General features: G+C 40.9%; 2 protein-coding genes across 5 annotated transcripts in view; one reads left to right on the top strand and one right to left on the bottom strand.

The window, feature by feature from the left end:
- The window catches only part of LOC137218913 (uricase), a 126,941-nt gene that overhangs the window by 66,976 nt on the left and 36,222 nt on the right, over nt 1–23,743 (top strand). The window lies entirely within an intron of this gene.
- DNASE2B (deoxyribonuclease 2 beta) lies at nt 9,434–23,501 on the bottom strand. 3 transcript variants are annotated; one of them, XM_067712873.1, is made up of 6 exons: nt 23,128–23,501; nt 19,957–20,134; nt 16,033–16,114; nt 13,545–13,706; nt 12,000–12,197; nt 9,434–9,907 (listed from the first exon to the last, which is right to left on the bottom strand). In XM_067712873.1, the coding sequence occupies exons 1-6, from the start codon at nt 23,238–23,240 to the stop codon at nt 9,567–9,569; spliced, it is 1,074 nt and encodes a 357-aa protein (XP_067568974.1). In that variant the 5' UTR covers nt 23,241–23,501; the 3' UTR covers nt 9,434–9,566. The 3 variants fall into 3 exon arrangements, with proteins under 3 accessions (XP_067568974.1, XP_067568978.1, XP_067568986.1); XM_067712877.1 differs by lacking the exon at nt 19,957–20,134 and having other exon boundaries at nt 23,128–23,489; XM_067712885.1 differs by lacking the exons at nt 16,033–16,114; nt 19,957–20,134; nt 23,128–23,501 and adding an exon at nt 14,607–14,732.

Below are 23,743 nucleotides of genomic sequence, written 5' to 3'. Positions count from 1 at the left end.
CTTGGAGTTTCCAGGTTAGAACTGCCATCCTCCACTCTAATTATTATTGCCATAGGTTTATTTCTGTTTCTAATTTCTTTTCTTCACAATTACATTAAGTAGTTTATAGACAAACACAGTCTTACACTTCTTTGAAAGATACATTCCCATCTTAGACATGGTTCTTTAATTTCAGTGTTTTAAATCATGGTTTAGGACTTAAATTTCATCTATTGATATCACCCATATTTTCCTCTTTCTTCCAAAGAGAATCAATTAAAATGTCCCCTATATTCTCAAATATTTCAGTTTCCTTCCAAGGATGTTATTACCCTAAAGATATGTCCCCATTGTCTTTACGGGAGTCAGAATGACTGGGTAGCAATGCTGGGCATATGCTCGAGAAAGATAGCAATACTAGCTGTGCTTTGGTTTATTGTAGCTGCCTCTAAGCTCCACCACAGGGAACTACCAACACCAAGATACATTCCTTCATCCCAGGGTCAGTATTTGATATTCTCGAACTACCAGGACTGTTCAATTATGGCATTTTTTTCCATCCTCAAGGGAGGTCTAGCCACTTCCTCTCTCTCCTTCAATGGGAAACACATCTTTACATGCATTTCCAGCAGACCAGTATCTTCTTTTCCTTTCTCTGTCACATTCCTATACTCTTTATTCTATGGATTCTGATTTTAATTCTCTTCTCCTTCAGATTGTTCTGTTGAGCTTGGGATGAAACAACTTTTCTAGAAGGTCTTGGTTTATCAATACTTTTGGGAGTAAGCTCATACCTATTGTGTATGTTTAGTTCAATAGAATTTCTTCACGTTGTCTTTCTCTTTTTCCTTCCCATTCATTCCTCATTATACTATTGGATCAAGTTTTTGTTACCGAGCCCAAGCTCACTCTTCTGGCTGCACAACAGGCCAATAAATCAGGAGACAAGTTGTTGGGGCAAGGAAGAACGACTTTAATCGGAAAGCTAGCAGACCAAGAAGATGGCAGACTAGCGTCTCAAAAAAAGAACCCCATCTTGTCCCAGTCTAAATTCTGGCTCCTTTTATGCAGAGTAGGGGGAGGGGCCCACTGTGTTACCAATGGCTTAGCAGGACCACTAACGGTTGCTCATTGACAGTTGCTCGCTTTGGGGAGGGGCCCACTTTGGCACCGACCAATGGCTGAATGGGGCTGCTATAGCTCATGCCTGCCCCATCCCTATTACAATTCCCCACTGTCAATGTCCATTCCATAGTCTTGTGGGAAAAGGGATGATAATCTTTCTGGCTACTTCCCACTGAACAGGGGCAATGAGGGTGTGATCGTGAAATGGAATTGATCAGTTTTGAGTCGGGAATGTTGCTTAAAATTTTTAGTAAGCAATACAATTCTCTTTCTTTATCTACAACTATTTGAGCCTAATGAAATTCCTTCTACAATGAAATTTTAATTTCAATACTTATTATTTTTGAAGAGCAGCCTTAACCCTTCTAAAGGTTCACAAACCCATTGCTCTCTAGGCCTCTCAGGCCTCTAGTCATTTTCTGATGACAGTGGGACTACGTTAACCCAAGTGTGATGAATCCATGGCTTTACTCCAGCTAACTTGACAGATGAATGCGTGGTGAGTAATACCACACGTGGTCCTGTCCACCTTGCACTCAACTGGTGCTCAGGCCCTTGTTCTCTTCAGATTTTAAGGAGGACTCGGTCTCTAGGCCAGAAAGGGTGTAAGGCTACCTCAGCTGGATAGGCAGACCTGCTGGAAGCAAACTCATGAACAGAGGTTAGTATTGTGCCCAGAGTTTTAACATAATTGGCAACTGCTGGATCTTTCAGAGCATTTATAGATTCTCCCGCTGGGGCAGACACCTGGAGTGGCCTACCATACAATATTTCAAAGGGGCTTAATTTAAGCCTGCTTCTGGGAGCCACTCTGATCCATAGCAGGGCAACTGGCAAGGCCTTATCCCAAGTAAAATTAGTCTCTTGACATATTTTAGCAATGCTCCTTTGAAATGTATAATTCATGTTCTCAGTTTTTCCTATTGATTGTGGTCTCCACGATGAATGTAGCTTCCAATTAATTTGCAGTGCTTTAGACACTTGTTGGGTTATGCTAGAGACAAAAGCAGGCCCGTTATCACTTTGAAGGGAGTTAGGCATTCCAAATTGGGGGATAATTTTCTTAAGGAGGACTTTTTTACCACTTTGGAGGCTTTTTCTGTTCTGGTAGGATATGCCTCCACCCATCCTGAAAAAGTGTCCACAAATACTAGCAGATATCTGAAATTTCCTGTGGCTCGAAGCATTCGAATAAAGTCTGTTTGCCAGTCCTCGGTGGGGCAGGTTCCTCTGTGTTGGGTCCCCGTCTAGGAACTCTGAGAGAAGTCTTTGGGTTATTTTCAGCGCAAATCATACAATTTTGCGTGTTTTGCTGGATGGTCCTTTGTAGGTTAGGTCCCATTATGTATTTCTGAATCCATTGTAGGGTGGCATCGCTCCCATAATGGGTACTATTATGAGTGTGCTGCAGCACAGTGTCCAAAAGGGCCTCAGGAATCAAAACAATTCTTTGTGCACTACATTTCCAGCCAGGTGAGGTGTGATCAAGAGTGAATCCCCACTCTTTGGCCCTCTCCTTGTCCTTCTCTGAATACACTATCTGGTATTTTGACAAGCTGACCTGTGATAGAAGTGACCCCTTCATGGCTTGACAATCCCCTTCCTTTGCTGCTTTCTTTGCAGCTTGGTCAGCTAACTGGTTGCCTTTCATTATATGAGTTTCACCCTTTTGGTGGCCTGGGTGGTGCATTATGGCCACTTGTCAGGGCTTATGGACTGTTTCTAAGAGTGACAGGATTTCAGAAGCATGTTTTATGTCTTTATTGTTCAAAGTGAAGCACCCCCTTTCTTTCCAGATTGCCCCGTTAGCATGCACCATGGAGAGTGCATAGCAAGAGTCTGTGAATATATTTACTTGCCTGCCTTCAGTGAGAAGTAGGGCTCTTGTCAGAGCAATGATTTCTGCCTTCTGAGCTGAGCTCCCTGGGGGCAGGGCTTTTGCTTCAACAATCTTTTTAAGAGTTACCACCGCATACCCAACGTACCACTTACCTTGGTCCCTGAAGCTGCTTCCATCAGTGAACAGTTCCATGTTCTGGCTCGGCCAAGGGTTGTTAAGTCTGGTCTGCTAGAGTACACGAGCTCAATGACCCATAGGCAGTCCTGCTCTGGGAATTGTGCAGCATCAACTGGGAGCAATGCAGCAGGATTTAGGGCTGAAGTGACCTGAGGTCCTACATTGAGATTGTCTAAGAGAATGGCTTGGTACTTTCCCATTCTCCCAGAAGTCAGCCAATTGCCCCCTTTTTGTTCCAGTAAAGAAAGGACATGGTGAGGGACATACACAGGGGTGGGTTGCCCCAGGGTAAACTGCTCAGCTTCCTGAAGTATGTCACAAGTAGCTGCTACAGCTCGAAGGCAAGGAGGCCATCCCTTAACAGTCTGTTCTAGTTGTTTCGAGAATTCCCCAGAGTTTGAATTAACACCCAGAGATTTATGCCTTGTCTCTCATGGACATAAAATTTGAAAGGTTTCTTTAAGTCTGGTAGTCCCAAAGCCAGGGCTGGGACTAACTTTGTTTTTATTATTTCAAAGGCTGTTTGGCACTTTGTAGTCCAAGTAAGGGGCTCAAAATCATGCCTCTTTTTTTTTTTAATTAATTAATTTATTTTTATATTTATTTTTGGCTGTGTTGGATCTTCGTTTCTGTGCGAGGGCTTTCTCTAGTTGCGGCAAGTGGGGGCCACTCTTCATCGTGGTGCACGGGCCTCTCACTGTCGCGGCCTCTCTTGTTGCGGAGCACAGGCTCCAGACGCGCAGGCTCAGTAGTTGTGGCTCACGGGCCTAGTTGCTCCACGGCATGTGGAATCTTCCCAGACCAGGGCTCGAACCCGTGTCCCCTGAATTGGCAGGCGGACTCTCAACCACTGAGCCACCAGGGAAGCCCTCATGCCTCTTTAAAGCTTCATAGGAGGGCTTTACTATGAGCCCATAGTTCGGGATCCAAATCCGACAGAATCCTGCCATTCCCAGAAATCCCCTCAGTAGTCCGCGAGTCTTGGGTGTTCTCAAGCCTGCCATTGCCCGTTTTCTATCAGGCAAAAGACCCCGCTGTCCTTGGGAAAGGACAAAACCCAAATATGTGACTTGTTGCTTACATACTTGGGCCTTTTACTGGGAGAACTTATATCCACAAATGGGCAAATAATTCAGGGTTCTTATGGTATTTTGTAGACACTTATCATATGTAGGACTTGTTATGAGCAAATCGTCCACATATTGGAGTAAGAGTCCTTCATCCAATATTAAGTTTCTAAGGTCCCTAGCCAACATTTCCCCAGACAAAGTAGGGGAATTCTTAAATCCTTGAGGCAGGACTGTCCAACAATACTGTTGGACTACCTGTGCTTCTGGGTCCTGCCATTCAAAAGCAAACAGCTGCTGTGATTCTTCTGTGGTAGGAATGCAGAAAAAAGCATCCTTCAAGTCCAAAACTGAGAATCAGCTGTATTCTCCCAGAATAGTTGTAAGCAGAGTGTATGGATTAGGTGCCACAGGGTACAAATCTTGGACTATTTCATTAACAGCCCTCAGGTCTTGGACAAAGCAATACTCTGCTGAGTTTGGCTTTTTGACCGGGAGGATAGGGGAGTTATATGGGAACCTGCAAGGTATAATCACTCCTGTTTTAAACAACTTTTCGAGAATTGGCTGTATTCCCTTTTGGGCCTCTTGCCTTAGAGGGTATTGTTTTAGATTAGGTGTCCCAACATCCCTTTTTAAAAAATTAATTAATTAATTAATTAGGCTGCATTGGGTCTTAGTTGCATCATGCAGGATCTTCATTGCGGCACGTGGGCTCTCTAGTTGTGGCTTGTGGGCTCAGTAGCTGTGGCACGTGGGCTTAGTTGCCCCGCGGCATGTGGGATCTTAGTTCCCTGACCAGGAATTGAACCCGTGTCCCCTGCTTAACCACTGGACCACCAGGGAAGTCCCCCAACATGCTTTTTTAATGGGATTTGTATTGGCCATGTGTTTTTGGCCTTCTCTGGGGTGCCATCAACCCACACTTCTGGCCTTACCTTTTCATAGACCTTGGAGGTTGGGGGAGAGCTCTGTCTCCTTTTCTGGGGCATCCATGAGTGCCATATGTAGGCTTATAGCATGCTCTGGTGGGAACCTGATGTCAAGCTGTCCTGGCAAAAAAGTTACTTGAACATTTAATTTACAAAGGAGGTCTCGGCCCAAAAGAGGGATTGGACACGCTGGCATAGATAAGAAACTGTGTTTCAGGGTGAGGTCCCCTAGCTGGCATTCCAGAAGTGGTAAGAAATAACAATTTTGTATTTCTCCAGAAACTCCCATGACCAGGATGGATTGAGATGTTTTCTGTGCCACGTTGGTGTTTACCATGGAGTATGTTATACCCGTATCTATCAGAAAGTCAATCAACTTGTCCCCCACTATCAAAAGTTACCCAGGGCTCCTGTGGGGAAATTGGAATTGGACACCTCAAGTCCAAAGGAGCCCCCAGGCCTCTTCATTCGTCATGAGAGTGTTCCTCTTTTTCTAACATATGAGAGGTTCCCATCTTTCTTTTATTGTTTTCTTTCTTATTCTTTAGGCTAGGTCAATCATTTGTTCCAATGCCTGTCCTCCTTAGAGGAAGCACATTGGTCCCTCCATGATGGTGGCTTACCTCTCTTTGGGTTACTTGCTTTCCCTGAATCCAGTGCTGATGCCAGAAAAGTGGTGTTCCATCTTGCATCCTCTTGCTTCTGTCGTTGTTCCCTGTTAAGGTTGCTCCAACTGTTGTTGATCACTGTAAAAGCAACATCTACCAATTGAGAAGGGTTCATTCAAAATGCACCATCTAACTTTTGCAATTTTATTCTTGTATCTGGGGGTGGTTTGCCCAGTGAAGGCCATATTTACCATTCTCATATGTTCTGGGGACTCAGAATCTGTATCAATGTAGCACCTATAAGCTTGATAAATTCTTCTAGAGACTCTGATGGATCCTCATTGGGTTTTTGGTGTGTCTCCTGAATTTTGTTTAAGCTCTTTTGCCTAGGTACTCCTTTTCAAAGACCCGCTAAGATACACTTCCTATAATGTTTTAGGAGTGGCATATCTCCATTATTAGGATCCCAGTCAGGCTCAGCAATAAGAACTGCCAAATTTGCTTCTGGAGTTCCATCTGGATCTGCTAGATGAAGCTGGTATGCTTCCTCTCTCGCCTTGTCAATGATGATTCTTCTTTCATCCCCAGTAAGCATCATATTCATAAGAGTGTGAATGCCTGCCTAAGAGGGATGGTGAGTGGCAAAGATAGAAGTGAAAAGTTCAGTCATATGGAGGGGGACTCTCAGTATGTAAGGTTATGGTTTTTCCAGTTAAACAGATCTGAAGTTGACAATGGCTTGTGCATCCATAGAAACTCAGCTGGTTGGCCATCTGCATTAAGGCCTCCCACAGGATATCAGCACAAGGGAAATTGCCCTGCTCCAGAAGTGACTCCCAGTCCAAATTGGATGCCCTGTTTGGTCTTATATGGTAAAACCAAACCAGGCCCCTGTGCCCCTGGGGTTAACATAGAAACTTCTAATTGATGCCCATAAGCAGGGGAAACAGGAGGCAGTGAATATGTTGGTGGCATGGGGGTGGTCGGAACAACTGCTGGTGCAGCCTGCTTGGCCAGTGGGGGAGTCTGGTTGGCTGGAGGGGGCATTTTAAGTTTTGGAATAACATGTCCTCACTCTCACTTTCACCTTCTCCCTCTTGAAGAGCAGCTTTTCCCTTGGTTTTCCTTTCAGACTGCTGTACCATAAGGTGGGAGCCTTCTGACTTCTTTTCCTCCTGATGCAATAGCATAAATGCTTCTATGTAAGGAATCCCATCATTTTTACCTGCTCTTTCACAAAACAATTCTAATTGCAAGATTGTATAATAATTAAGTGAGCCATTCAAGGGCCATCACTCTCCTCAACCTAACATATATTGGGCCCACACACAATTACAATAGAATATCCTCTCTTCCTTAGTCATAGGCCCGCAGCTATATTTTGCCCATTTATTTAAGATACACCCCAAAGGGCTTTCCTTAGGGACAGATGGAATATTTCCCATATTTATAAGTTCAAGAACAACAAAACACAAAAAGCACAAGCAAATTCCAATACCAAAAACACAAACAGATTCCATCATGAATGAACGCAAAACAAAAGCCAACAAACCGGTTTACAAATCAGGTAGAGTCCAACAATAATTCCCCCCCTCCAACAGGGTACCCCAATCAAATGAACAAATTGGCTTTTCCCTTAAAGGAAAAGCCCTAACTGAGGAGAAAATATTCCCAGTTGGCAGTTCCCAGTACATACCGGAGTGACTTACCCTACTATATGGGGCCCATTGGCTCCCAAATGTTGATTCCTTGCTCCAACTGCCAAGCGCTGGGGGAGCTGGTGCCACTTCAGGGAATTTCAAAGGGAAAACCCTCAGGACAAGTGGTCCTGGCAGCTGCTAGGGCCTTACATGAAAATTCCCCAACTAGGGCTGGCAGGCCACAAGCAGCAGCGCTCCTGGCTGACTTCGCCAAAATTTGTTACCAAGCTTGGGCTCAGTAACGTTTTTATCCTCTTCATTTTTAAAGTCAGGATTTTGTATTCTTCTAATCTGATTTTATTGGAATTATTTATGCTCAGATGCTCTCTGCAAAGCTAAAACATATTTTTCAAACCTCCTTATGTTTTCAAGCATGTAAGTTAGTTAGCTAGTATTCAACATTCCCATCACTTATGCTTGCTACTGACAGGAAGACAAACTTTGTTTTTTTTCTCTGCTTTCCATTGAACCAGTGCCATTATGTCCTATGAATTTTGGTTGATTAAGACCTCAAGATATGTATTATCCTATATCACATCACTTTTTAAAACTTGTCTCTTGAAATAGAAGTTAAGAGCATAGTCTTAGAGGTCAGATAGACCTCTGTGATAGTGGACAAGTTACTGAAACTCTGTAGGCCTCAGTTACCTTGTCAGTAAAATAAGGATTATAACAGTTCCTACTGCATAGCACTGTTATGAAGATCAAATAAGAAAATGTGGGTTGACTGTTTACTAGATAGTAAACACTCAATAAGCGCTAGCTTTAGTTATTCTTATGATTACTTTTGTTAGATCGTAAGCTTCTTGAAATTAGGAACCATGTTTCAAATTTTAGTAAACAATGAGTGCTTAATACAAATTTATTATTATTCGCTTATATAATAGTTATATTTAGTGATAAGAATTCCAGAAAATGAAACACACTGGAATTAAGATTACTAGATTTGATTCTGATTTCCTTATGTTACATTTCTTTATTTCCCCCCAAGTTGGTGGGTTGTTTTATTTCTTTCTTCTAATCTGACTTCTTTTTTTTGGCTGTCGCTTATTTTATTTTTTTATAAAGTATTTTATTTTATTTATTTATTTTTAAAATTTTGTTTATTTGGTTGCCTTAACTGCAGCAAGCGAGCTCCTTAGTTGTCACATGCGAACTCTTAGTTGCAGCACGCATGTGGGATCTACTTCCCTGACCAGGGATCGAACCCGGACCCCCTGCATTGAGAGGATGGAGTCTTAACTACTGCACCACCGGAGAAGTCCCTGACTTATTTTTTCCTTTTGGAAAAATATTACTCATTTCTAAATTTTCTTTTGTCTTTTCTCACTGTAGGGGGATTCACATTCAAATTCCATCAGTCTTTTAAGTGTCAACTGGGCCAGGCTCTGTGCTATTTGCTTGAAGATACCTAGATATTATCTCCATTTCATAGAGAAGAAAACCAAGGCTCAGAGAGTTCAGGTGAATGGTCCAAGATCGTACAGTTAGTAAGTAGTAGCTCAAGAATGACCAATTAGACTTGACCATAAACCATTGAAAAGAACTCTAGGAGGAATATGACTAAGTAGTTTGATGTACAGAGAGATAGAAATGTTTTTTTCTTCAAAAAGGGGTGAGGAGGAGAGTCAGGGAATTCTTTGTGAAGATGAAATTACTCTAAGAGATGGCCAGTCAATCCATGGACAATTGAGAGCTGACTAATCTGGAACAAAATTTTTTCTTTCACTCCTTCTACTCTCACTTTAGATATACATAACAGAGTGTGTTTATGGCATATAAATGCTAAGTAGAGGGGTGGGATAGGGAGGGTGAGAGGGAGACGCAAGAGGAAGGAGATATGGGGATAAAGGTATATGTATAGCTGATTCACTTTGTTATAAAGCAGAAACTAACACACCATTGTAAAGCAATTATACTTCAATAAGGATGTAAAATAAATAAATAAATACATGCTAAGTAGATAAATTGCCACTATTTGGAAGATAAAATGGTAAGCATGGGAGAAAAACATTTTATTTGATGCTATGTGGACCATAAGTAAATTCACAGGCTTTTAATATATAAAGAATAGATCTAGTAGAAGAAGATACCATATCAGTGTTGAAAATGATAGCACATATGTCCTTTCACCAAGTTTAGTTACAGTTCTCATAATATAAAACTAATCCTTGGAATGCTTGGTAAATATGCTGATTCTGGGTACAAATGAATCCTCCACTTCTGAAGGCTTGGTGTGGGCTCCGATTTAGGTCTCCAATACATGTCCAGAGATTTTTGGTGCCCTTTTGGGAAATACACCATTTGGCATGATCCTGATAAGAGCTGAAATAAGATTGTCTAGATAACTTAATTGCTTTGACATTGTAGACATGGTAAGGAAGGGAGCAGTTTGAAGGAAGCTCTTGTCTCTTTCGCTGCCAGGTTTCTGTTAGCAAGTGAGTCTTCAACCGTTGAGCCATCCAGGCTGCAAAGATGTCTAGAGTTTATAAAGAGAAAAATAGTGAGGTTAGTATTTAAACTTAGATAAATCCCTGAAAATATCTCAGGAATAGAATCATCACGCACCCCTGATATGTGGATGTCACAAGCACATTAATAACAACATGACTGAGAGAGTGGATAGGAGAACATTTTATAAACGCTAAAGTGATATGCAAATAAAAGTTATTATCATTATTACTAGGGTGATATTTGTCTCTGAAAATGTCTTCTATTCCACACATACAAGAGAGCAATATAGGTTTTTGTCCTGAAAAGACCTTTGGAAAGAATAAGGATAGAGCACTAACCAGAGGCCAGCATCTAGAGATCTTTATAAACCATGCCAAAGTGTTTGAATTTTCCTGAAATCAGTGGGAAATTTTTTAAGGAGTGTTAATGGGGGATTAATAGAAACTGCTTTATGACCATAAATATCGATTGAGAAGCAATGTGCAGGATGAATTGGGAAGGCTACATTAGATTGGAGAGAGGAAAACCACCAGCTTGTCACAATAAGTGTGGTAACAAACACAGGTGTGAACCATGGCCATGGCAGAAAGTTTAGAGGGGGTAAGATAAATGTGAGTTATTAAGGACTGGGAACTGATTTAATTTGATGATTTGATAAGGCGGAAGAGAAAAAAAGAGGGATCAAGAGTTCTAGGGGACCATGCAGAATATGAGAAAAAGAGTGAGATATGTTAGGAATAATGATGAGATGAGTTTGGCGTGTTGAATTTTGTGTGGCTGTGCCACCCTGCGAGCAGAAATGTCCCACTCACTGATGAATACTTCTGTCAGAACAGAGGTCTAGGGTGGAGATCTAGACTTGGGAATCACCTAGCAGGAATATGTATATGTGATAAGGGTAAGTAGAGGACCACAGGGCAACCTAGTCACATAAGGAGTATGCAGAGGAGGAGGACCTGGCAGAAGAGACTTATAAGAAGTGGGAGGAAGACCAAAAGACTGTGTACTTCCAAAACTCAGGGAGGAGAATGTTTCAGAAAAGAAAGGGTTCCAACTGTGCCAAATTCTGCGGAAGCTATTTCTGTCCTGTTAATTTTGGGATCTCTAATGCCTAACACAGGCAAGTAGTAGGCATTCAGTAAATTTTATTCAATATTAAAGGAAGGAAGGAAGTTAGGAAGGAAGAAAGGAAGGAAGTTAGGAAGGAAGGAACGAATGAAGGAACGAATGAAGTAAGTTAGGAAGGAAAGAAGGAAGCTAAGAAGTTAGGAAGGAAGGAAGGACAGAAGGAAGGAAGGAAGTTAGGAAGGAAGTTGGAAGGAAGGAAGGAAGGAAGGGAGGAAGACAGTGAGGTCAATTAAGATGGCCATTGGTGACTGGAGAGAGACTGTAAGGTCTACAGACAGAGAAGCAAGACTGTAGTCAAGGAGCAGTGAGCAAGTAAAGACCCTGAAGAGTTTTCTAAAAGTAAATTTAGAAGAAAAAAACCAGAGATATAGGGAATCTAGAATTGAGGGAGGGTTTTTAGGAATGTTTATATTCTAAGGGACTTGTAGAGCAGGAGAGCTGAAGTAGAAGAGGGAGAACAGGTTGAGTTTATGAAAGTATTCTGAGGCTGGGATAGGTTCCAGGGCACAGAGTACACTGCTTCTGTTTGGATGAGAGAAAACTGGTAAAAAAAAAGAATGAAAATAGCTTAGATTGTTGAGGGTGGGGTGTGCTCTTGAAGTGGTTTCTTTCTGGTGATTTCTATTCTCTCTATGAAGGAAAAGGTGAAGAGGCAGGACTTGAGGGTAAGGAAGGCTTAAAATAACTACTTAGGGAGTGAAAGAAAAAGGAGACAGCTTGGTTCTGTGCCCAGCTGAGGCTGGAGACTGAGTTTTTACTGGCCTCTGGCTAGATGGTTGTGAGATACTTTTGTGGTTGGATCAGCAACCCTTGTATTCAAGTGGCTAATATTTTAATTGGCCCTTGGTGTCCCTTCTCCCTTTCCTTTCTTTGTCCTCCCTCCTTTTCTACTTCTACTCCCCTGAATAATCAGAATATTTCCTCTTTGCAATCCAAAGTGAGTCCAGCAGCAGTGTAATAGCATATTGTTTGATGATGGGCTTTCATACCGTCAAGAAAATAATCAGACTTTGCAAAATGGAGGAATTTTTGTCCCTGGGCTGACTGAAGTGTGGTGAGATGCCGGCCAGGGATCTCTGATGAGCTGGATCTGGCACACAGCTGGGGCATGTGAACGAGCTCCTGGTGAAAGGTTACTGGGATGGAACAGCTATAAACGTTTGGGTTGCAGACCAAGAGCTGAGAATCTGAATCAAGAAACAAGAAAGAAAAGTTGAGAATTAAGACACAAATGGAAATGCTTGTTGGTATTTTAGGTCTTGTTGTGAATTAAAAAACTAAATAGAATGAAAAACAAAAGCAAAAGTATTCCCTTCTTTAAGCCAATAGCCTTCAAACTTTTGGTTAAAATAGTTGACACTCCCTACTTTCCAGGCATTATTATGTGGGTTTACTAATTTAATCAGAACAACCTTATTATTAGGTAAGTTCTTTTATCATTATCCTCATTTTATAGATAAATTAATGGAGAATTTATGTCACATGCCTAAGGTTATAAGCTTGTAACTGAAGGAGTTGGTATTAAAGCCCAGGCAGTCTGGTCTTGGAGGCCATGTGTTTTTTCTCCCATGTGTACACATACAAAAGTAGAGAACACCCATGTACTGATCATCCAGCTCCAAGAATGACCAACTCATCAGCATGCACCCTAATCTCTATGCTATTAAGCTCTCTAATCATTATAGGAACTCAGCTAGTTAGACTAGGGCTTAATTTGGGTGAGAGGCTCAATAATCCTTTCCATAAGATGGAAATTTGATAAAAAACAAAAATATTCTAAACCTCCTATATCCAGAGGCAAATAATCACTCTTTACTATTTAGCAGCTTCCTCAGTAAAAAGTGATTGGTAAAATACCATTCCTACTTCTCTTCCCTATTCCTACTTTGGATTTTCCAAATCCAAGTATTTTTGGCCCTTTGAGCTTGAGATCTTAAGGGAAGATCATCTGGTTTATGCTCCGAAGTGTCATGTTGGTGGCCTATAGGCAACATGAGGTCAACACAATTTAAAAAATAAATAAGATTGAGACCATATTTGAAAATCAAAGGATCTATCTCCCTCTTTCCTTCCCTCTCTTGTATTCTTACATCCTCCCCTAGGTTTCTGCTTCCTCTAAAAAATATGGAGATGTAGGTCTGTATTCCCACAGAACCACAGTATAATGAAGCTGAAGCTTTTGAGGGAAGCTAGGGGAGAGTCAACAACCCAGTTTGTCACTGTCCCCACTGCCCATGCAATGTCCACCTGTGTCACCCATTTTTGTTACCTGCCTGGCCCCTGTAGACATTTGAAACTACTGTCTCTGATCAAGTTCAAAGACTTCATTGGTGGACCAGGAAAGCAAGGTCCAGTAAGTGAGCCTGCCCGAGATCTCACCAAAGCCAATATTAGAATCTAGGTATCAGAGGGTTTATGAATAGAGAAGCAAATGAAGTGATAAATTTATTAATATATTTCCAAAGCCCTTCTTCAATATTGTTATCTCTCTTTCTCTCTCTCTCTCTCTCTTTTTTTACACACTCTAGTGTTACCTATTGCTTCATACTGGTTGTACTTGAAAGTTATGCAGATGCCAGTTTGTCCATTTCGTCTCCCTGTGGGTGGATACTCATAGCCTTCTTCAGGAATTGGAGGAAAATGGGGAATGGAATGAATCAACCAGAACCCCTGGATTCTGTTCCACAGAAGTAAACCTACCAAAGATACAGTAAATACAGATAAATTAGAAAAACAAAGCTCCTTTAAAAAAAACAGAGTTCAAAGCTACAACATTTAAGCCCTTTATACTTCAGGCTAATTTTTTATTAGGCTAATAATTACAAGGATCACGTTTTTTTTCAATAATTTCAGAACCAATTCAGGTACACATCATATTGCCCCATTACTGTTAATAACCCACCACAAAAGGGAGCTAGGGCAGCCACCCTGTGAAGAGTTGAGAGGCATTTCATGTTGAAACTACAAGGAAAATTTGTTTTGGCAGAAAGCAAATTTGCTAAATTGGTATTTGACCTTGTTAGACTATGTAGTCACCTGGCAAGCTTCAGATAATGTCTTTACTGCTAAGCAGCTAAGCTATTTTCAAAAGCCAGCTAAAAAGCAGAGTTGAAAGAGAAAATATCAAATGAAAACATGTACTTGCAGTAATTTATTGTGAGAAACTGATGCTCATTTATGTGCAGAATTCACCCAGTTCCACAAGATTGACAAAAGAGGCAGAGAGAAAAAAAACAGGGAAGCCATGTTCTAAAGCACCCCAGTTAATTGTATTTAGTAAAAATCTCTAGAGCAGACTAACATGAAAGCCAGAAAAGAAGAAAACAGAAAGATTTTCATCATCTTGTGACATGGCACAAAGAACCCTGTCCAACAGGCATCTATGACTATTTCTGTGTTTATAAATATATCAAGACAGTTTTGGTATGCTAACTAGACTTTCCAGTTTGCATATGACCATGGAGACATAAAAGTCATGTTTGCCTTAGTGTTAGAACAGAAACCAAATGCCTGCCAGTTATTTCTTTTTCAAAGAACACACTTTAAGGAAGCAGAGTATTTGTCAGTGACTTTGTCAGTGGCTATGGAATCAATACCTGTGTCGAGATGGTAAATGTTCAAAGTTCAGTTGCCTCACAGAACTGGATGATCTTCAGGGACTCTATTCGGCCCAGCTGAGTATTGCTGTTTGTCTGAAATCCTAACTTCCTGGTACAAATACCACAGGATGTCGGGACACCTGTTGGCAGGGAACTCCCCAATGTGACATCAGGTCCCACTCCTTTTCCAGTCTTTTTTCTAAACCCTTGTATCAACTAACAGGGTGGAGCGAAAATGGTGGTGGGAGGTTGGTAAAGGAGAGGTTGCAGAATGCGGCATGTTATAAAAATTGTTGGGTTCCATGCAAATAGGACCATCAAGAAGGCAACTTAGCTAAATCAAAGGCTTTCAATGCTCATGACATTTGACACCCATTACAAATGATATTCTTAATCAGAGGTTGCAAACAGGCAGCCCACAGGCCAAATCTAGCCTGCAGATACATATTATTATGCTTGCAGAGTATTTTTTAAAACTTTGAATTTATTACCAACATTTAAAAACTGGAGAGATTTCCCACAAACTCTAATTTTCTCTGGAAAAATTGCATTCCCATAAGGCAAGCTGAGTAGTAACTGCTTCCTTAGAGCAAGTATATACTCTCCAGTTCTCTAGTTACCTGCCAGTTCAGCCCCCTTGGCTTGCTGACATCACTTGCCTGTCTCTGAAGACATTTGAGTTTGGAACCTTCTGAAGAATACTTGTTGCCATGGAAAGTTATTCATGGTATATTAAGTTGAAAAAAGTTTGAAGTAGTCATTACAATAGTTTTATAAAAATGTTTCAAAATATGTATCATAGAAAAAGTAGAAAGTATTAAGTGTAATTATCTAATGAGTATTAGGATTACAGATTTTTTGTTTACTATCATTTTGAATTTTTCAATAACATATATATACATAGTTTATAAATTGAAAAATACCAAAAATCACTATAATAAAAATTATTATAATTATAGAACAAAATATATAACAACAAAAATTACTATAATATAAAAAATATTTTTAAATACTTTTTCAAGAATGTTTACTGTATTTCAAATGGAACTTGACACTAAGAAGGGTGAATTTTACTCTATGCAAATTATACCTCTATAAACCTGACTAAAATGTGTGTACAGTATACACACACACACACATATATATAGTCTGGCTGGTATTCCCAGTAGTCAATATTGGATTTCTTCTTTAAAGTATATATTAAAAGATACATTAAGAAATAAAATGGGATTTGTGAGAAGGATATTGCAAAGTCAAAGTATATCATTATAACCTGTGATACAGAAATCACTCATTTTGATAACTCAGACCATTAAAAAGAAAAGCTATCTTTTTAGTATGGAGTATAAGACTACTGAAGATGGAATGTTTACAAAAATACTGATTTCCAGTAGGAAAGAGAAAATAAGAGCCTTTGTCATACCTTTGGTATGTCCATACTTTCTGCTGTAATTCATGGATTTAGGGACTCCATCATTGTATATTAGATAGGCTGTGCTGTTATCCTGCAGGGACATTTTAGGGTTATAATGGCATAAATCTTTCACTCATAAATGCTCACAACATTTCTACCAGCTACCCGGCCTGCAATACAGAACTTTCATTAATACACATGAGAAGTCATCCGTTCTAATAGGCAGCTTTCCCATCGATATGAATTCTGTGACGTGCAAGACAAGGGACAAGAAGTCCATTCTCAACCACACGTGGTTTTGTCTTGTGTGACAGGAGCCCTGTGCATTGTGATGTGTGTGTGAGGGCAATATTCCTATTTCAGTTATTTTGGACCCATGTTTCTGCTCTGGCAACTAGTGTATGATAAAGGGGTACTTAAATATTGATTCAGGAAATGCAGTAGGAACAACCAGCCAAGGATTACAGCTAAGTTTTCTCCATTGATATTATACGCACAATGCAGAATTGCCTGTCAGGGTCTGATTTCCTCTGCCTACTTTGTGTTTCACTGCTTGGTCATAGCTTCCTGTTTAATCAGGATTCCTCATTCTCTGCTTCTACTAGCTCCCTGATAGGGGAGGATTTTTCTTCAATCCATTTCTCCTGTCATTTCACCTTTTCAACTTGACATTTTCCTGCTTAAAAAAAGTGGTATAGTTGAATGTGATAATGGATTTCCTCTGGTAAGGCAACATGCGAGTACATTCCCCAAACAGTTGGTCAAATCTCTGAGTGAAAGTGAAGCTATTATTTTGATAGTATCTGTTTGTCATGTTTTGGAAACTCGCTTATATTTTTTTCTGTGTCGTTCCATTTCAGTTGTGTCATGATGCAGTGACTTTTAATGAAGCCGATGATGTCAATATTAAAAAGTCTCAGTGACATAATTAAAAGCAGGAAAGGACAACCCATCCCCTTAAAAAAAGACCCTTGCTTGTCTCTCAGAAAAAAAAAAAATCAATAACTGAGTTTCTTACAGTTGCTTCATTAGTTGATATAATCTAAAACCATTTTTTTAAAAAAGGCACAACATAGTCTCTACAGCATTCTTGGCTACTATGTTTAGGAATATTTAGGAAATTAAGCTGTTTTCTTACCTGCATTTTCTGTAATTGACCATCGCTACCGTTGGCGTTCAGATTCTCCACTGGAGAACTCTGACAGTTAGTTATCCTGTGAGCCTGTATGGAATGCGGTAACAAGGCCATTGTGTGCCTTTGGGGTACAATGTGGAAGGCCTCTGGGAAAATTCAATAAGGAACTTAATTCTTCTAATAGATGAAGTTTAACATTCTAACCAGAGGTATAACAGCCAGCTAAGGTAAATGGGATGTAGCTCTAGTGAAAAGAAGCTCTCTCATAAAGCGAAAAAATCATGACCTAAGAATAGGACCTGGAGATTATCATACTAAGTGAAGTAAGTCAGACAGAGAAAGACAATATCATACGATATTGCTTATATGCAGAATCTAAAAAAATTGATACTAATGAACTTATTTACAAAACAGAAACAGACTTAGAGAACAAACTTATGGTTACCAGTGGGGGAAGGATAGTGGGGAGGGATAGATTGGGAGTTTGGGATTGACATGTACACACTGCTATATTTAAGATAGATAACCAACAAGGACCTACTGTGTAGCACAGGGAACTCTGCTCAATATTCTGTAATAACCTAAATGGGAAAAGAATTTGAAAAAGGATGCATGTATATGTATAACTGAATCACTTTGCGGTACACCTGAAACTAACACAATATTGTTAGTCAACTATGGTCCAATATAAAATTAAAATTAAAAAAGAAGAATAGGCAGACCTAGGCTTGTGCCTCTAGACCTTTTTTTTTTTTTTTTTTTTTTTTGGCCTCGTGGCTTGCAGGATCTTAGTTCCCCACCAGGGTTTGGGGTCCAACCCAAGCCCCCAGCAGTGGAAGCATGGAGTCCTAACCACTGGACCACCAGCAAATTCCCAGGACATCTTTATTCCTTTAACACTTATGTTGGGAATTATTTTGACTACTGGATGTTGAATAAGAAGGGTACGGTCTCTGACCCCAGTCTAGCAGGGAATAGTCAGGTAAATACAGGCAACTGTGATATAGTTTGATAAGTGTTATTATCAAGGTATATGGAAGGTTCTCATTTACAAAGGCAAAAGAAGGGATATTTTCCAACATAACCCCAATATTGGCATAACTTGACATTTGAGATTTAAAACCAGTTGGTCTGATCTTGCATTCTACTCTCTGTCAGAAGTTCAATTCCAGATCAGAAGGTGGGGAAGTTGTGTTCTCATGGTCACTTCTGGCACATAGTTCCAACTTCCAGAGAACACTCAGTCTTTTTGGTTGTTCTTCTTTGGGCTCCATGCCAATCATACATGGAAATCAGCCCCTTTACTGCCATTTTCTTCCCAGAATCCACCACTCAAGACATTGCGTGTGAGCAGGTTTTACAGAAGGTATGAAACATTGAATGGTTTTACATCACCAAGCTGACCTGCCTCCAATCTCCCTCCATGTTCTGTATACTTTTTAATTCCTAGCTCCCATCTACCCCTTCTTTATTTTGCAGAGCAGTTTAGCTCTCACGCCCTCCTAGGCTCTGGGGCTACTTTTGCACTTCCAAAGATCATTATTACAGTTTGCCAAACGAAGACCCATCTTCCCCAAATAAGATAAATGACAGAGGCTGTAGTGTTGCTCTTGCCTTTCTCTTCTTGGACAGTCTGCAATTGGGAGGGGATGAATGTGTTTATTTTCTCACTGATGGGTTCTACTCCAGGTTTTCCATCCCCAACCTTGGAAAGCAGAAGCAGCTATAGGTAGTTTTGCTTTTACACAATAATCGACTAATTCAAAACAGGGATGTTGCTGACAATGAACAATTTCTAAAAGCCTCTAGGACAGTGTTTGGAATATCACATGTACTCAAACAGCTTACAAATAAGTTTTGACTTTGTAACTTGGCTCCGATGGCTGGTCTTAATGACAGGTGAATAAAGTGGATATTTGTGCACAAGGTGACAGCTCTCTGCATATTTTCAGTAAATGTTCAAATAGTGGTGCTAGAGTCTAACTCAGTATTGTTGTGGGGATTAAATTAGTTGACATATGTAAAGACCCAGCACGTTGTAAGTGCTGAGTTATTTTACATATTTACTTCTCTATAAATTATTGTTAGGAAATGCATAGATGAGTATAATTGGATGTTAATTATTGTTCGATTTTACTTGTCACCCCTGGTTGAAAAGCAGTATCTTGTCACTGAACAGCAGATGGTGCCTGGAATGTTGGGAGACTGCCCACATTGAGGTAGTTAACTCATTGCCTGATGGAGTCCAGATAGCAGGTTTAAGCTCCATATTCAGGCAAGTTAGTTCCAGGGCCTTGAACTAGAGCCCTAGCTCTCAACCTACTATTTTGAAAATGATTAATTAAAAGGAAGACCAAGTGGAACCCTTTACTTTTCCCACCAAACTCATCCCACCATGGCTTAAACAACCCATAGCTCATGGCATATTGATCACAGATCTATATTGCATTGTAATAGGAGAGGGCTCTTCTCTCTATTTCCATTAAAGGAGTAAGAAAGCAAGTACTGAGCACATTGGCAGAGTTTGGCAGCCAAAAGATTTCAATATGCAATTAGTTCACACTTTGCCCAGTGATGCCATTGGACATAGTGCCGAACATATCAACAATTTGGCATTGCTATGGAGTATGTTGATGTATTCCCTAAGGTCTTTGTTAGATTGATTCAGATTCTGAGCTAGCTTACTTCTAGTTGCTAGGATTGGGCACTGGGTAGACAAGGAGTTAAAATCTTTTGGAAGCCTTGGAGTCTGTATTATGCATTTTATATGATTCAAATAAATGATAACTATAACATACCTCGGAAGCATATGCTTCATATAGCTGTTGTAATGTCCTTCCCAAAACACTCTTGGTGGTATTCATTAGTTGCTTACTCCTTCTCCAGCTTCTGGTTGCAGAGTCTAGGTATAGGTACTCTACCCCAGTCTCTCTACTTTCCTTGTCTTGCCTTTTAGGCAACTTATAAAATGTAAACCTAACAAAAGAAATAATTATGAATTACTAACATTTCCTAACTCCTTCCCTGATGGCAGCCACTGTGTCAAGCACTTAAATGTATCATTTCACTTATGTTTCACAGAAGGCCTCTAAGTCTAAGGAAGGGGATTTGCGCAAGCTCTCTGCCTCTCTTTCTACCCTTACTGTTGCTCCTTCCCAATGAAGGAAATGCAAATCTGACTGTACGTGTTCTAAAAACATTTACTGGCCTGGGGGGTGGGATCCCCGTAGTAGAAGTTCGCACACTTTGAGAATGGCTTCTCTGTTCTTTCCACAGAAAGAACAGAACTCTGTTCTTTCCTTTCCTTTCTCTTCTCTGTTTTTCTCTGCTGCCTTAGGTGCTTGGCATGCTCATCTCTATGTAGTGGGCTGGCTGGGTCAGAGATTTGGGTTTAGTCATCAGAGTCAGTGGAGGCTTTCTTGAGCCTCTGGCCTAAGCCACATTCTTCAGCTCAGTTTATCAGAATGCTCTGCATTGAGGATTCAGGTCCAAGACTAGCCAATTGAGTAAATGCCTTGCTTTCTTTACTATTGTCTCCTATCTGTATATCTCCTTTGGTTATCTCACAGGGAGGAGAGGTTGTTAGACCCGCATGGCATTCAGCCATTCTTGGATCATCTAACCCAGGGTTTCTCAGTGTGCTGTATTCACATTTTGGGCCCCATTATTCTCTGGGAGCCTGCTCTGTGCATTGTAGTATCCCTGGCCTCTTCCTATTAGTTGTCAACAGTACTACCCAAGTCGTGCCAATCAAAAATGTCTCCAGACATTGTCAAAAGTACCTGGAAGGCAAAATTGACCAGTTCTAGCCAAACACTCTTTAATAGCACAAACCCCACAATTAACCCTCAAATACTCACACTGGACCAAACATTGTAATGCATTCACTATTACCCCACAATAGTGTCTCACACTGCTGAGAAAAGCTTCAACGGTCACTTGGTTCTCATCAGTCTTATGCTTCCATTTATGCTCTTTCCTGCCCTGTCCAGGCTTTCTTACTCTCAGGGCCAGGTCCTCACACATGGCAGGAAACATGAAATTATTCTTTGATGCTGACCTCACGTTCCTCTGCCCTTTAACTCTCGCAGGTAGTTGTAGCAGCTCGAGACTGTGCCTCCCTGTCTGCTTAGCACAGCATTCTCTCTGACAGATATTGCTAAGTAATATGTCCATTCGGTTGTGGCAAAAATAAATTTTATATATTGATCACAATTTGGTGGCCCACCAGTGAAATATTTGTCAACTATCATGGCACACCAATTAAGGACTAGTGCTTTTAAACATTTTCCTTGGGTGACTATCTCCAATTATAATCTGAAGATTTCTGAATCTATTTCTAGCCCAGATCTCTATGCTGAGGTCTAGATAAACCCAAATACAAAGATGTCTCAGAGACCTCCAACTCCATATCTTCGAAACCAAGTTCACAATATTTTGCGACAACTCTACTCATCCCCTGCTCTTAGGGAACACATCCACACAGTCACAGAAGGCAGCAACCTGCAAGTCTTTCTTAACTTCTTCCTCTCTCCTACTCCCCTGTGCCTATCCATTACCGAGTCCTCTCAGCGTGTTCCTCCTCTCTATTTCCTCTTCTTTAACTTGGGTCCATACTTCTTCTCACCTGTAACACTGCTGAAGTCCTATTGGTTTCCATGACTCTAGACTAGTCCCCAGCCAGCTGGCCTTCAGAGTACTGCCAGTGGGCTTTCTAAAATGCAAATATGACTTTATCAAGTCCCCACCTGAAGTCTGTCAGTAGCTCCCTTTCATGGTCAAGTTCAGACTCAGCAGTTCAGCACATGAAGCCCCTCATGACCTGGCTCTCACCTATCTCTCTAAGCTCCCCTCTCCCCTCCTGCCATTTCCCCACGTTCTCCCGAAGCGCCAACTTTACTTAACTGCTTCCAAACTCTCCCCATTGCTTATTGCCTCTGGACCTCCTCATTGCTTCTTCATTGACCTGAGATGCCCTTGCATCTCCCTTGTTTTTATAACTAACGCATAATTGTTCTCAAAACTTAGCTCAAAACTATTGGGTTGGCCAAAAAATTTGTTCAGGTTTTTCCGTGCGACGGTATGGGAAAACCCGAACAAACTTTTTGGCCAGCCTAATACTTCCCCAGAGAAGTCTTCTGGGCTCTATCCTCCCCAATGCCCCATCTAATGCCCCATATATGCCTTTACCACATAACGATGAGCTCCTCGAGGGTAAGAACTATGTTTTGTTCATATTTATATTTTCAAAACTCAGCACAGGGCTGGTGTGAGCTCAGTAACTGTTTGCTGAGAGACTGATTGAGTGGATCTATGTTCTCTAGCCTGAAGTTTACACAAAGCTTGATGCCAACCATAAAGGCTAACCTAAACACCCTAATTAAAGAGTGAAAAAGTGATCAAAGCTTTCGGAGAATCCATGACTGTAACGCAAAGCTGTGTTTCGTCTCTTTGACACTGCAGGAGACTGGTGACCTACCACCCACTCCAACAGCTGTCTGTGCTGTCCAATAAATAAGGTTAACCAAACAGTGCTCTGTACCATCAAGCCCTCTTTCTCCTTCACATAAGGAAACGCTTCAGTGTCAGGGAAAAATTAACCTCTCTCCTTCATCAACTCTAAAAGGATGTTGGAAGGGTTCTGTTAGGAAAGCCACAATGCAATTAAAGGAAATTGCCAACTGAGAGAAGCTGTCAGCTCTAATGCACCTCTGTGGCCACCAGCCTTGCCCTGCTGAGAGCATGAATCAGGCCCACGAGGGGCTGCTAGGCTCTTTCTCAAAGGGAAGCTCTCTCATTCAGAAGCCTACCCCTATCTGGATACGTGGCTCATTTATACACTTCAACTTGCTTTCTTTTTAAGGGGAGAGGTGGAGTGGAAGTCTCCTGAACTTCACAGTGCACCAGTTAGCCACCAGTACTCTGGCTTTCTATCTGCACGCACCAAGCCTTACATTTCATTTACCTACCAATCCACAGCTTCACCTTCCTCGTTTCTGCACGATATTGTTGTCGCCTTCAGGATCCCAAAGAAGCCAAGGAAGAGCAAAGCCAGGGGTGTTCTTAGAAGTCTTGCTGTCATTTTCTATCTGGCACCTTTATTCCATGGCACAGCAGGAAACTTTCCCCATGGATCGTGGAGTCTGAGTTTCAAGTCTCTCAGACTGTGCTGGCTCTGACATTTGATTCCATTTGCTTCTGCCATTTGCTGTTTAGGCATTTTCAGAATGGGATGAATCCCATGTAATTGTGTGATTCTGTCACAACATGCCGGCGTGACTCTGAATGCCTTTGTGCTGAATTGTTGACTGCTGAATAGTTTGCAACGTCATCAAAAAGTCCTGGCAAGAAAAAAGGGATGTATCGTTAACTCTTGGGAGTAAACATCATGTAGTATGAAATTAAGTGGACAGGAGAACTCTGTATTGATAAATAGATGTTGAATAAAATCTGTTTCATGTTTTTTCCCTTATGATTGTCTCTCTGTGACTGAGAGCAAATGTTTGTGGTTCAGACATTACACAAAAATGACAAAACTTTATATCTTAGTAATAATTAGGATCTATCACTTGTAATATTCTCTAT

The sequence above is a fragment of the Pseudorca crassidens genome, chromosome 2, assembly GCF_039906515.1.
Source record: "Pseudorca crassidens isolate mPseCra1 chromosome 2, mPseCra1.hap1, whole genome shotgun sequence".
Taxonomy (NCBI): Eukaryota; Metazoa; Chordata; class Mammalia; order Artiodactyla; family Delphinidae; genus Pseudorca; species Pseudorca crassidens.
This window is presented reverse-complemented; position numbering and strand designations above follow the sequence as displayed.